Here is a 16056-nt window from a genome sequence, read left to right on the forward strand (position 1 = left end):
GCGATCGTGATTTTACTTTACTTGATAGGGAAAGGCGTATCGGCAACGCCGCAACAGCACATCGTCGCGCGTCGCCTCGGTCGGGCGCATTTCTCTCACTCCGACTTAATAAGATTCCTATGCGATTTACTTCCACACATGTAAATGCCGACCCGAAAGTAACAGTTGCCAGCACGGTATAATATATTTTTTATAAAAAATGTGAAAAATATATGAAATAATTATAAATTACCTTTACATCCATACAAGCGCCAATAAATAATCCGAAACTTTGAGCAACCATTGATATTAACACACACATAAATAAAAAGGATACTATCCTAAATAATTCAATTGGTTGCATTGTAAGAAAATATGTTATTAACGCGTAAATCAATGTTGCACATATCTGAAAAAAAATCATAAACGATTATTGTGTAAAATTTATAGAATCTACTCAACTTCGAATATTATTAATAATAAGAATAAGTACCGTATGATCGAAAAAAAATGGTGTCCAGTTTCCTTGGAAGTGACGATCGATGTTTCAAATCATCGATTTTCGTAGCGATCGCTGACGCGGTTCTTTTTTCAATCATATTGTATAAAGGATGATTCACGGTACACCGTGACGGGCCGGAGCCGTGCGACGGTGAAGGCACGGCCAAACATTGTCAAATGTTATTTATACTTATACATTCATGCTAAGCCGAGCACGGTCCGAGCTTCGCCGGAATGCGTCCGTGCCCCGTCCAAGAAATGTCGGTGTACATTTTTCCTCGTATCCGCTACGTTCCGGCCCCGTTGCGGCAAACATAAATGAGCCGCCGCGGCTAAATACTTCGTTCGTCTACGGGCCTATAGCGACTGTTTTCTAGCAGTGTTGCCGCACCCAACATTTAGCGCGTACCACATTATAAACTAAAAATGTACCACTTTGGCACAATTTTTTAAAGCACAACAAAATACATCTGCAAATTACTTTAACCGGTTTGGTCGTTGTGAATTTCTTCATAAATTTCTACATAAAAAAACTTCCTGGAGAAAGACACAAATCGAGACAAAAAACATGAAATAGAAATTCAGAAAACCCAATTATAAGTATGTATAGGTTGAAGAAATGTAAGTAATTCTAATACTACACACGATACTTGGAAAACTTAAATTTTATTAAAAAAAAAACGCAAATATAGAAGCATGTTAGAAACAGCAAATTTTTAAGTTTTTTCTTCGGGTTATTTAATACAGGCAACCCTATAGACATTACAACGTTTATAATACGTCGTTAATTAATGCGGATTGTCTCCGAATGGTATCGGTAAGCGCGTTTAATGCAATATCAACGACGATAATTATAAAATATCTATTCATTTTCGGTGCGCGTGGGAAATAATTATTGTACCGAATCATCCTGGATTTGAAAATGTAGTACCACTGTACCAAATAGAATTAAAAGTATCAAATTTGGTACAAATGTACCACTGCGGCAACACTGTATTCTAGAATATAATCGGCACGGACATGATCCCCGTTGTCCACTCGGTGTTGCATATATTGAAGGCCCGGACGTGGCTCGGTGTCTACTTTACTGAACGTACCCGGCTCGGGTACGGTCCGGTGTACCGTGAATCATCCTTAATAGGGCAATAAAATTTTACCCGTATATATTATAGAATTTTATATTTTAGAACCCTTTTTTCAAACGTGAAAAATGAAATTTTGTGAGCATATGTAGGTTAATTCACAACACTTTTTAAAAATATAGAGAGTTCTACAGGGTGCCCCTAAAAAAAGTTGCATATCAAAGTTTTCATTAATTGATTTTCAGATTCTGGGAGAAAAATAAAGGTGAGTTTTATAAGTCTATAAGAAGTATGACTAAAATGTAAAGTTTTTGACGTATTTAACATTTCTTAGAAATAAAGAACAATTTTTAAATTACAGTAAAAGCTTCCTAAATTGGAATTTACCCGGTATAGCCCGGTATATATAGTTAAATTAACTATTGTACTTTAAATCAAATTAAAACTTGATCGAAAAAGTTATACAGGGTGAGACAAAATTAATATTGAACATTGGAACCTCTAAAAGCATTTTAAATGGAACACCCAGTATATTATTCCGATATTCAATGGAGAATTCATGCCTCTTCATTAAGGTTGCCTACCCCTCAAACAAAGATTTTCCTAGATATTTTAACATACATGATTTGATCAGAGTAGATCTTTATTATTTGATAAAATCTAGATGGCTGTGATATGGTCTGACGTTACTTCAATATAGCTGTCTAATTAGTCCAACTTTAACAACTAGTTATCATTTTGTGTAAGTTAAAACACAAAAAAAAATCTCAGAAATTTACCGAAAATGCAAACTTATATACATCAGAGATATGATTCTATTAGATTGTAGAATAGAATATAGATAGAGTAGAATAGTAATGTAGTTATAGACACTACACTGATGAAGGCTGTAATGTTGGCCGAAACGTTTGTTTTTCCTTTTAAAAAGGAAATAAAGATACGAAAAACCAAATGAAAACTTAATTAGAGTTTTCCCGAACCTAAATCCCAAGAAAATTAAAAAAAAATCAGAATTTTTAAAAACAAGGTTCAAGAATATTAAATTTTCCAAGAATCCTTAGATTTTAGGTATATGCTTCTTTAATAAAACTCACCTTTATTTTTTTACTAGAATCCAAAAATCAATTAATATATAGGGTGTGCCATTAGAAAAAACACAACTTTGATGTGTAACTTTATTTGTGGACACCCTGTATACTTCTATATATTTTTATAAAATGCTTTCAGGTAACCTACATATGCTGCCAAAATTTCATTTCAATACAAACTACCTCTGCGGCGTATGAGAGGCGCCACCCCTGTATATTTTATTAACTTACTTGAATAGGAATATCGGCCATTGTAATTGCTAAATAATACGATTTCAAAGAATACCATTTGTTAAAGTGTTCTCTAGTTAGAATGGGCAATTCGGACGGAACTGAAACATTACTATATGATTAAAAAAATAATTCAATCATCATTTCTTAACTTACATGTTGTGGTAACACAATTAAAGGCAGTTAACATTAAAAACATTACGCTAAAAAACATAAAATTAAAGTTGTTTAACATTGTCGATGCATCCTTTCCTATTCCAAAATATAAAAAACCTAGAAATAGATACAGTAATTTTAAACTAAAATTATCCTTGGTTACAAAAAATGAGATTAATATAATATAACCTTACCTATAAATATAGCAATAGAAAAATGAGTAAGTATCCTATTAAGTGTAAGGGTTCTATCTCTAGATATAATTAAAAATGTTCTCCTAACTAAAATTAAAATTTGGTAAAGGCATGATGTGGGATATATATCGGCTTCACGCACTGATTTATCACAATTATCACAGTCGGTGACTTTGGGGAACGTCATCGGTACCGCATGAACAGGGGTAATCTTCCCAGTTTTCATCATTCTATCTGAAAAATAAGAAAAAGTATATAACTATAAGAAATTACATAGGTGGCACCTCTCACACGACGCGGAGGCTCCAAGGAGAACGACAGTTTGTATTGAAATGAAATTTTGTGAGCATACCCAAGTAGCATTTTCACGACTTGCGACCACATGTTTACTAAACACAACGTTGGATTAGTTACAAAAAATAGTTAGTTCCGTACCTTGACGTTGTGCCGACGTTGAACTAGTACTACCACAAAGTAAACGCTTCTGCAACGTCGAATAAACGTTGTCTTGTAACCTTTTTTGTTTAAGTGATGTTTAGGTGATTCAGACAACGTAGTTACAATGTTGGGCAATAAAGAGTTTTCCGACGTTACTTTCAGGACCTATTCCAACGTTATGCAAACGTCGTCTGTTTTACTAATTCCAACGTTGTTTAGATTTCCTTATTCTTACGTTGGTAGGACGTCGAGCCACTACCTTTTTGCAACTGTATTGAACCATAACCTTAAATCTTAAATTTTCACTTCATTGTTCTGTTCAGTCAGACAGTTCAGTGCTGTAGTATACTACCTGTTAAGGCTGAACTCCGACTTTATTAGTCCAGTATGCGACTACTCGAACTACTCCATCTTAATCTCCAAAACAACAAAGTGAAAGCCGCCATGTTGTTGAATAAGAAAATGTTTCGTTCCTAAAAAGCAATTCCTGCTTTTTGAAAACATTAACTTGAAATATTTGACCCTAAACAACACGCGGAAACAATTTTTGTTTCGACTACGAATAAATTATTCTCATTTTACTTAAAAAAAAAATTCAAGAAATTTTTTAAATCTTAAATTTTAAGGCCCATTGTTCTTTTTCAGTCAGACGGTTCATTTATCAATAAAGTTGTTTGCGTTTAACTTTTTTGCCTTGGGTAACGAGTTACAGAGTTGGTTAAAGTGTTTCAATAATTATGATCTTCAAACATCCTCCACACTTAAATACTTTTGTTTTGTTTTCCTTTACTGCCATCTGGCACATGTCTCTAACTAAATCATAAAAATAATATTTTTACTATAGCGACTTAGACGCCATATTATTATAGTTTTGTATTTCTGTGAATTAGGATTTTAAACAACGTTGCAGTTTGAACTAAATTAGGCTGCTAGCCAACATCGATATCCAACGTCGTTTCGACCCAAAAATTATTGTTGCACGAAAGAGTTTTGATTGCATTGCTTTTAACTTCTTTGCGGAGGGGGTTAATCTTTTTTTGATATAATATAACAACAAAAGATTAACACCCTCCGCATGGAAGTTGTAACCAATGCAATCAAAACTCTTTCGTGCGACTTCGTGGTTATAAATAGTTAGATCTCGTTGGTAAAATAGCAATTATGGGAAGGAGCCGTTCTTCTGGCGACCGCCTTTCGTAATCCCAGAATGAGCGAAAAAAACACGCTAAATTTAGGTTTAGCATTGGCAACGTTGCTTTAAATGCCAGAAACACATAACCCAACATTTTCAGATTGTTTACAAATTTATTTTAGCAAATTTTCCTCTATTATGCATAGAATTGATTAAAAAAGTAACAGAAAATAGCAATCACATCATTGTTTATTGAATACCCAACAAAACATATGCTAGAAAACCTTAAAAATATGAGAAATTAAGAAAAATTCGATATTGAAATAATTTTCCGTTTTTCTGAAAAACGGTAAGAGACCGCCAAGAAAAAAGTTCAGATTCGTAATCTACGACGTCAAAATAGGCTGTATACCAATTTTGGTGAAAATTTGACGATTTCCAGTTTTCCCAATAATTACCAATATTGTATATTGACAATGTCAAATTTTTCATCAAATATCTTTTATAAAAGATCTTTGACAAAGAAATTTGATAGTGTAATATTGACCTAAAAGTGATCTATTTTAAAATTACATTTTAAAAACTTGTAGGTCTACAGGGTGTTTCACAACAAAAATAAATGAACGTATGTTATATAAAACTACTGTTCTACCTAATGGTTGACTTTTGATCAAAAGTTTTCCATTAACCATTAGGTAGAAAGGTAGCTAAAATGATCAGAGGCATTGGAACCCGGTAGTTTATAAAGTATAGGGTATACCCACTCGGGCTATGACGTATTGTACTATTATCATAACCTGTCCTATAATTTATTTTGTCTTACCCACGTGATCCAACGATTGTAAATTTAGTGAATTTGTTTGATTTCTCCGCCAATCCTGAGTTAATCCGTTATTTGATTTTTCAAGTAAAGCATCGTAATAATCACCATGTTCGCCATTTACTACTTCCAGTACTGAAATATTTCAGTACGTTTTTTAAAAAGTAAAATACACATTTGTTTTGAATTAAGAACTAACAATTTTAGCAATCAATAATATACAAGGTGGTCGGAATCTTCGGCATTTTATGCAGATAAAAATGAGTAAAACAGTTTGTATAAACGCATGTCCTAAAATGCTTCGTTTCGGAGATACAGGGTGTAGAAGTTTCATTTTTATTTCGATTTTTTCCAAATAATTTCTGAACTATAATAATCGGTGTTTGGATAAAAATTGGTGTATTATATAAGAAATTAGTAGGAGGCGCCACCTACACGACTTTTAACTGTTTTGAATAGTAAATAGTAAAAAATATACATTTTCGTCATTTTTTATGTAGGTATAAAAAGGTCTTTTGATAAAAATCGCGACAAACAACCGTTTTCAAGATGTTTGGAATAGAAATAGTTAATACATGTAGTGGCCATACAAGTTTCTGTTGAACGTTTGACATAAAAATATTTCAAACTTATTATTTAAGTCTAATTATCTTGTCAACATGTTCAATGTTTGCCGATGATAACATTGATAACATGTATCACTGAAAAAAAGGATCTCTCGGTCGAAATGAATATGACTTTGACTCAAAAGATTGGCGCTTTTCAATAGGGCCAAGAACGACGTTTCTTTGTCCAAAGCATTAACTATCTTTTCATAAGCTTTAAAAAATTACTTCAGATAATAGAAGAATCTATCTGTCCAAAGTATTTCACTCTGGACCCAAAATGAATATGCAAAGAAGTTCTTGCTACAAGAACAATAGTCTCTTTGATTCAGGCAAAAATTCTTGATTGAAAAGGGACATTTCTTGATTTGGTTTAGCGAATACTATTGACTCAACTAAAATTTATTTTGATCTAAGAGAAGCCTATACATCATATACAGGCATATTACGAGGTATATTATTTTCTGATAAATTTAGGGTTTCCTGGTCTGTAGTAAGTGAAGTGATATTATTTTCCTCGATAGTAGTTATTTCTGCTTCTTCACTCCCTGTTATTTTTTGGGGTGGTTCATTACTCTACAAATTATAAAAAATGTTACATCACAATTAATCATAGTAAAGCAAATAAATTATTAAAATTATAAGCTTTGGTCGCATTTTGAATTTTTTAATACGACGACTTGAAATTCTAAAATTTTTGTAATTATTTGCATGAAAAAATCGATACCTATATTCTTATTCTATCTATAATCACGCACATATATAATCACGCATGCATTATCTAAACAGGTGCATTAGGTAAATGTCTCTTACTTTCAAATATAGCAAATAAATGCTCTAATTTCCATTTTTTCAGAAACTCCTTTAAAGAATCCATATATCCTAAAATTTGTCCATAAAAAATGACAAATGCATGTTAATAACGATCACTAATTTGTTATACGATATGCGTTTAAAACGCAAATTATGCAAAATTCCAAGTGGAAAATTCCTAGCAACAAAACCCGTGCGTACTATGAGGTGCGACCTATGAAATGTGACGTATGACTGATCCATGGTACAAAGAAAACAAGGTATGATCGATAGCGGCCCTAATTTCGTTCAGTTTGCGCATACCACCTGTGACGTCATACGCCATACAAAAAATATCCATATTGTTCAATAAAAAAAGACATAAAATAGGGAAGAATTAGGACATAACCCCAAAAGTTATGTCAGATCATCGAGCTTGACATTTGAAAAGTTATGATACATTTATTATGTGTCATGTGTTTGACAATTTGAAATTGGTGCGCAGAGCTTGCCGACCAATAGTGCCCTTTATCACCTGTGACGTAGTGACCAACCTGCGCAATATCATACCTTGTTTTCTTTGTATCATGTGACTGATCGGACTGCCGACTGATTGCCGATTTACCGTCCTTCGTCATCGTCTTTGCGTGTCGTTATTATTTTTCATCAAAAGAGTATTTAGCTATTGGAAAAATGGCCATGTTTCTTGAATGAAGTACTTCCTAGCGTATTTTTCTTATTATCTTAAAACAAAGTAACTAGCACTTGGTTGAATGAAAATAGATTCAAGAGAAATTTTCGAATTTTTCAAGAGAACCAGTTTTCTTCAGTTAAGAGAGTTTTTCTTCAGGCAAAATATTTTCTTTTACGCTAAAATAAATTCTCTTGCCACTAAATTTTTTTTTCAAGAACAATGACGACTTTAGTTCAAGTCTATCTTTTTTTATCAATATATTGATTATTTAGATTCCAAATATCTCGAGAACCATTACTCATAGCGATTTCTACCCAGAGCTCTTTTTTTTTACGTATAAAACGGCGATAATTAATATTTTTTCCTTCGGTAGTTTTATACAGGTACGGAGGAAAAGTTTAGTACTTTTCAAACCAGTTAAAAATATGTGGGCAGGGTGCCCTCCAAGTAGGAGCCATCTTGAAATTAAATATCCTATGTCAAAAAATTCTCAGACATAATTTTTATACAAATATCGACGTTAGTTTAGAAATTACTTAGAAAAAGTTGAAATAGAAATGAAATTTCTAGACCTGTATCTTCGAAATTAAACAGTTTAGGTCATACATTTATAGAAGTTTTTTACTTATTTTTATCTGTAGAATATGCAGCGAAAGTTTTCCAAATACAATTCGGTCCAGGCCCGTTCCTGGGCCATCTGGCGCCTACGTGCAGCATTTTTTGGTGCGCCCTTTTTATATTTAAATCAATTATACATTTTAATCTTAATCTCAAAAATTTAAAGAATTTATATTCTGCGACAAACGAGCAATATGTGATTGGAAATGTAAGAAAACTATATATTCTAATTAAAGTATAAAAACATTTATTAAATAAAGAAAACAAACAAAACCACAAAAATAGTACCATAAAGAAAAAAAACTGACCCATTTTATATGAAATACATAAAAACAATAAACTAAAAATCGGAAAAAATATGCATGTATTGATTTCTTTCAAAAATCGACAACTATGAAACTATATGAACCCGTCCCGGACACAAATGGTACAGCTGGTTCCAATAAAATTGAATACGATTGAAAACATATTTTTATTATTTCGGGCAGTATATTCTCTGATACCAGTCCCCCATTTCTCTATTCATGTCATGCTGACGTTCTGAAAAATTTATTTGCCACTTTGTCAAAAGCAAAGTTGTTTTATACAATGTCACAATAACCTTAACATGTCAAAATACTTGACACATAAATATACACTGCCCAAGTATTAGAAAAAATGTGTACAGAGTCGTACTCATTTTTTTTGGAACCAGCTGTACATTGTGAGACAGGAAATTGTAGAGCGAAACAAGCCCTATAACATAGGATAGAACATTTTAATGAACAGTGCTTTCCATAAAATCAATAAAATGAAAAATATACGAAATAATATACATGCACTGATTTCTGTCGAAAATCGACAACTATGAAACTATGATCCCTTCCCCGACACAAACGGTATATTGTTAGACAGGAAATTGTAGAGAGAAACAAGCCCTATAACATAGGATACAACAATTTAATGAACAGTGCTTTCCATAAAATCAATAAAATGAAAAATATACGAAATAATATACATGCACTGATTTCTGTCGAAAATCGACAACTATGAAACTATGATCCCTTCCCCGACACAAAGGGTATATTGTGAGACAGGAAATTGTAAAGAGAAACAAGCCGTATAACATACGATACAACATTTTAATGAACAGTGCTTTCCATAAAATGAATATAATGAAAAATAAATAGATGAGATCAATATGTCGCCGACTGATTGCCCTAGACATGTTTATTCTGTGCGGCCAACGCAAAAAAGACGCTAAGCAAACTTTATCCTATGATGTATGTTTAAGTATTTGTTTACTAACAAGAAAGCGTATCGGTTTTTTGTTACAAAGTACTGATTGACACTTCGATTTTGCGCCCCCAAAATGTTGCACCTACGTGCGTGCACGCACTGCACGCTCGCCAGGAACGGCCCTGATTCGGTCCACCCTGTATATTGTTTACTTACAGAAATCAGCTGGATTGTGATATGTAGGACATTTTAAGTTGATATCTTCTAGATATGGTAAAACACCCTTAACTGATCCTTGATACATACACTGCCCATTGGTTAATACGTATAAATGATCAAAGAGATCAAAAATAATTGCACTTGGCTGATGTATTGTACAAATTATTGTTCGACCCATAGCAGCCAAGTCTTTAAGTAACTTCACGCACTGTTTTGAAGAAAGGCTATCCAGTCCACTGAAAAGAAAATATTACTTTTAATAATTGTATAGTAATTGATTTTAGTAGTTGTGAAGTCAGGAAAAATTTCAACAGACGACATCCTAACAATTACAGAAAATACAATAAAAAACGACGTCAACGACGGCTATGAAATGAAGATCGCTGTCATTTTATATGTATATTGCTTTTAATAAGAAGACTAAAGCCGGAGTCTCATGCATCCGAAATCCGATGACACGACGATCCGACGGTGCTCCTATTGGTCGAAATATTTTGACAACAATTTTTATCCGATAATTTTAACTAATCATCCGACGTCGTATAAAGTTAAATTTTGTTTAACTTTTGTACGATATCGTGTGTTTTTTAACCTCACTTTTTTTGAAAACATTTGTTTTTAAAAACAAGTTTAGTGGGAAGTGGGCAATTTTGGGATTTTTGGCGAGGAAGTTGTTTTTATAAGTGTTTCTCTAATAAAACATGACATGAATCTCTATTCAGCGCAGCAGAAAAATGTTAAAACTGTCAAATTTCGGAACGAACTTTCGGATGTATGTGACAGGCTTTTTTTATTTCACACGATAACTTCAAATTTCGGATGTCGTACCATCGGATTTCGGATGCATGAGACTCCGGCTTAAGGAAGGAGCGTAATGATATCCATGTATTCATGCATGGTGGGCGGAAAAAGGAATCCAGGGTGGGGATCCTTGACAGTTCTGTTTGACGATTCATTTGACACATTTGAATTTGATTTGAAATTTTGTGGATTTGTCAGTCTTTACGGAGCTTATTTTATGTTATTTATTATTTATTCTACTACTGATAGTTGTATAAAGGTAGTAAATCTAGATGGAAGTTGTGGCAGAACTTAAGTTAACAGTGACACTATCGGGATTTATCGAAAAAGACTCTAAAATGGTTGATTGTGTAGCGTGCGGTAGATCTCAGCAAAAATCGAGTGAAATAATGGAACAACTTTTCGCTAGTAAGTAATGTAAGTAATGTACATACGTGTAGTAAACCAATCATTTATGAAATTCATTTAAATTAACTAATTATATATGTTATTTTGCATTTTTGCTTTTATGTACTACTTGTCAAAGATTAGGTGTCAAAGAATTTAGATACGTCAATTTGACTTACCTGCTTCAGTAGCGTATCGGATGTTTGTGTTAATAAATAATTATTAAAACTTATTATTTTTATTGTAATAATATGTTTTTATAACAATTTTAATAACTACCAACATTTATTCACAACGTAAAATAAAAAAAAAATTGAGTCTACCTCACGTCTACCCTACATCATAGTTTCACATTTTTTAAATAAAATTAGAACGGCACTGACAAACCGGAATTTAAGTCGGCCATATTTGAGTCCCATCGCGGTGGACCTAAGATTTTTGATATGCTCCTTCCTTAGTCTTCTTATTCAAAGGTATATTGTAACTATTTATAAGAAATGTCATCGATGTTCATTTCCAAGCTAACTAAACGCCGTTTTTTGATCATACGGTACTCTAGTTGAAAAATAATGATAGTGCCACGAATATTAAATACTAATTAAACTGAATAGCTAACATATCCTGATTAATTCAACTTAGCCTGGAATAAAACAGCAGAACTGTAGCAGGAAATGTAGAAATCCACGAAAACGATATCTTATGTAAAACTAAGTCATTTATTTTAGCTAAGTCTTGACACAGCAAAATAAAACACTAAATCACCACAATACACCAATACACTTTTACTTTTACACTGAACGCACGTTTCGCTAAACGGGATAACTGTCTATCAAACCTGGTCTAAAAGGAATTTTTATGAATGTCAATTATAAACTTGTGTATAGTGCTAATAATTTGTTGTAGATTATATTTTAGTTTATAATCATCTGCTGATGATGGTTAGCGAAACGTGCGTCCAGTGTAAAAGTAAAAGTGTTTTGGTGTATTGTGGTGATTTAGTGTTATATTTTGCTGTGTAGCACCAAAGGTTCCAACCCTCAACTGTAATGTAGTTGTTATCGTCGCGCCGTCGCGTCGCGTCCCTGCCGTTCTAGAAGGTCATGTTAGTGCGGGGCTGGTTTCGCAACAATATGTATATTTATATGGCAGCATCTGGTTGACTTGATACAAGTACACTTGGCCCGTATAGTATGTAATTAAAGAGAACCTTATTATCCCCGTTAATGACTAATATAACTATAGCATATTATTGTTATTATGTTATAACGAAACATATAAATACCTTGTAGGTTCATCAAAAAACATAACTTGTGGATTTTTTAATAATTCTAAGGCTATCGATAATCTTTTCTTCTGACCACCAGATAATGATTCCGTTCGGACTTTCCGGTGATTCCATAAGCTCATTGATTGCAATATTTCTTTAACCTAAAAGCAGTATTTCCTTTTTAGTACTAATATATAACAACTTGTTTATGTATAAGATATATTTCAGTTCATTCAAAATTTTTAACTAAATATTGAGTTTTACTGTTCCCCAACAAATATTATTGTTATCTCTATCATATTAACGCATGAATATAGTCTATAAAATGAATAACTTTGAATTTTGACCGTTATTTTTTACCAACATAGCAAATATAAAATCCCTCTATCAAAAAAGCTACTGGTATTCTTTAAATTGAGTGCCTGAACGAATCAGATAGGTAACTCTTCGTGAAATAGAAAAGGAAAATAATAAAACAAGTGACAGTTCTTCCTCTTCTTGCAAAAATCAACACGAAATGTCATAATTGTCAAAAGTAAAATGTCATCAGCTTTTGATATTTCTAAATATAAGACCAATGCCGTCTCTAGTAGAACAGCCTCGGAGCGAGATTTATGACGGCACGCTAGTTAGATACTACGGATTTAATAAATACGTTGTAGAATACATGGAAAACATAATTATTCCTCGTATTTTTTGTTTGTATTTTAAAAATGATATAGTTTACATGAAATATACATAATATACAGTTAATAAATATAATATACCTATTTATAGGAATAAATACTTTGACAAATAAACTATGAACTATACAAATGCAGCAAATGTTTTACAATATACAAATAATGAATAGGTATATAAGACAATGGGTAAAATCTAAAATATATTTTAAATTTTGGGGTTTGAAAATCGATCTTATTTTTACAAAAAATATTCAATATCTACTAATAATGATGTATTGTTATTAATCTTCGAAAAATTATATTTGCAAATAATACAATATCATAGAAAAAAGGCGTCAGCGATGGCTATGAAATAAAGATCGCTGTCATTTTATATGTACAATTATTCTAAAATTTTTGATTTTCTTGGGATTTAGATTCGGGAAAAACGCTGATAGCCATAGGAATGTTTTATTCAATTTTATGATTTTTGTCCAAAAATATAAAATCGCATAATCTTAACCTGTTTTTAGTGTAATGACTTAATATAATTAAAAAAACATACCCTATTTTCCTTTTCACTATTATTATTCGATGCCAATTTAAGACTAGCAGCTACTGCCATAGCTTCTTGAACTGTGAGTAAAGGCTGAAGATTGTCATTTTGCATTATATAACAAGATTTTTTTCTAAAGCTCGATTCATCCCTCAGAACTTCATTCGTATGAATTTCTCCTGTGATATTGCGGGTTCTGAAATAAAAAATAATTTTAGTATATCGAAATATACGGATTAAAATATACAAGGTGGTGAAACTTCGGCAGCAAATTCTGCAGATAAAAATAAGCAAAAAAAGTTCGTATAAATAGATGTCCTAAAATGTTCAGTTTCGGAGATACAGGGTGTAGAAGTTTCATTTTTATTTTGATTTTATTCAAATAATTTATGAAGTAACGTCAATATTTGGATGAAAATTAGTATCTGGGAGTTTTTTGATATGAGAAATTTGATTTTGATGTCAATATGACTCCTATTTGTATGGGACACCACCTACATGTCGTCACCCTAGAATAAGATTGTTCTATAGACCATTTCGATGAAACTGAGAAAACAAGGTTTAAAGTTTAAACTGGATATCCGTGAACACTATATACCAAAATGGTTCTATTAAACATATAGATTAAAGGTAATATAAAAATCTATCAAAAATAGGTATGTATTTTACTTTTAGAAGCTTTATTTAAAAAATATTAGCGATTTTAGATTTGGATATAGAACGAATGTATCTATTAGCTGTGCATTGAGCCGATTTTAGGGATATAGAACAAAATAAGGGGATATAAAATAATATAAGACTCATTTTATGCTGATTTATTTGTATTTCAAAATATTATTTCAACACAAAATAACTGAAGTGGAGACATTAAGACATTAACTAAAAACAACATAAAAAAATAAAAACCTAAAATACAAAAGTAGTAATTATTCGTCTGCATTGTTTATTAAAAACTATCATTTTTTTCCGCCTATTTGTTTGGTATGTATAGTGTTAGAATAACTTAATCAGATTTTAAATCTGATTTTTAACTTTCATTTGATTATTTAAATGTTTTTTTAGCTATCTCTAGTATTGATAGTATTAAAGAACGATTGAGCAGGCAATTGAGTTGAAGCAGCTGGTTTCACGAAATTCCAAAGTGTGAAACATTCGAATTTGCTAACAAATCAGGCAATGAGTGCTTTTGAAACGAACGATTGGGCAGTAAATTGAGTTGAAGCAGCTGGTTTCACGAAATTCCAAAGTGTGAAACATTCGAATTTGCTAACAAATCAGGCAATGAGTGCTTTTGAAACGAACGATTGGGCAGTCAATTGAGTTGAAGCAGCTGGTTTCACGAAATTCCAAAGTGTGAAACATTCGAATTTGCTAACAAATCAGGCAATCAGTTCTGTCCAAACGAACGATTGCAGTCAACAGAGTTGAAGCAGCTGATTTCACGAAATTCCAAAGTGTGAAACATTCGAATTTGCTAACAAATCAGGCAATTAGTGCTTTTGAAACGAACGATTGAGCAGTCAATTGAGTTGAAGCAGCTGGTTTCACGAAATTCCAAAGTGTGAAACATTCGAATTTGCTAACAAATCAGGCAATCAGTGCTTTTCAAACGAACGATTGAGCAGTCAATTGAGTTGAAGCAGCTGGTTTCACGAAATTCCAAAGTGTGAAACATTCGAATTTGCTAACAAATCAGGCAATCAGTGCTTTTGAAACGAACGATTGGGCAGTCAATTGAGTTGAAGCAGCTGGTTTCACGAAATTCCAAAGTGTGAAACATTCGAATTTGCTAACAAATCAGGCAATGAGTGCTTTTGAAACGAACGATTGGGCAGTCAATTGAGTTGAAGCAGCTGGTTTCACGAAATTCCAAAGTGTGAAACATTCGAATGTACTAACAAATCAGGCAATCAGTGCTTTTCAAACGAACGATTGGGCAGTCAATTGAGTTGAAGCAGCTGGTTTCACGAAATTCCAAAGTGTGAAACATTCGAATTTGCTAACAAATCAGGCAATCGGTGCTTTTCAAACGAACCGATTTGCCGCCTATTTGTCAAACGAACGTTTAGTGGTGCAATTTCACCCGCTTAAAACAAAAGCCTTAAATTTAAATAAAAACAGATACATACATTGTATGTTAGAGAGAAAGAGATCGAGAATAAATGGATATAGAACAATCTAATTTTTATGCATAGTAATATATTTTTTGATCTGGTATTTTCGAAATTTTCTCGAAACTGTTTGAATTTTCACTTAAAATGCATGATATCTGTATTGTGTTGACGAAACTGTATTGGATTTGAGAAATCGTGGAAATTTATAGAAAAAACGAGATATTTTAACCGTTTTCGTGGGCAATTATATTTCAGAAAGTTTGCAACACTGAGAACGCCTAGAATTTCAAACAAAACGTGTATTTATATCACTGATTTCAGTTCTTCTAGAGTTAACACATCAGCTAAAAATCGCCCATAAATTATTAGATTTATTAGTACCTCTTGTAAAACAATATAAAATTTGTACGTTTTTTTTTATTAATATTACAAGTTGCTTATTTATTTCAATTATTTACCTACATAGAAAAGCATAATTATTTTATAGTTACCAGTATCAAAA

General features: G+C 32.3%; 1 protein-coding gene across 3 annotated transcripts in view; it reads right to left on the reverse strand.

Moving 5' to 3' along the window:
• LOC115876413 (ATP-binding cassette sub-family G member 1-like) overlaps window positions 1-16056 on the reverse strand; it is a 48296-nt gene that overhangs the window by 1488 nt on the left and 30752 nt on the right. For 2 of the 3 annotated variants that reach the window (XM_030892190.1, XM_030892192.1), the window contains 8 exons: window positions 13450-13636; window positions 12238-12383; window positions 9765-10003; window positions 5625-5756; window positions 3232-3465; window positions 3038-3154; window positions 2882-2982; window positions 233-388 (listed from right to left, as the gene is read on the reverse strand). In XM_030892190.1, the coding sequence (XP_030748050.1) occupies window positions 233-388; window positions 2882-2982; window positions 3038-3154; window positions 3232-3465; window positions 5625-5756; window positions 9765-10003; window positions 12238-12383; window positions 13450-13636 (1312 nt within the window). The remainder of the gene's footprint in view (window positions 1-232; window positions 389-2881; window positions 2983-3037; window positions 3155-3231; window positions 3466-5624; window positions 5757-9764; window positions 10004-12237; window positions 12384-13449; window positions 13637-16056) is intronic. The other variant, XM_030892191.1, reaches the window with a different exon arrangement.

The sequence above is a fragment of the Sitophilus oryzae genome, unplaced genomic scaffold, assembly GCF_002938485.1.
Source record: "Sitophilus oryzae breed Bouriz unplaced genomic scaffold, Soryzae_2.0 scaffold_1436_pilon_pilon, whole genome shotgun sequence".
NCBI classification, from domain to species: domain Eukaryota; kingdom Metazoa; phylum Arthropoda; class Insecta; order Coleoptera; family Curculionidae; genus Sitophilus; species Sitophilus oryzae.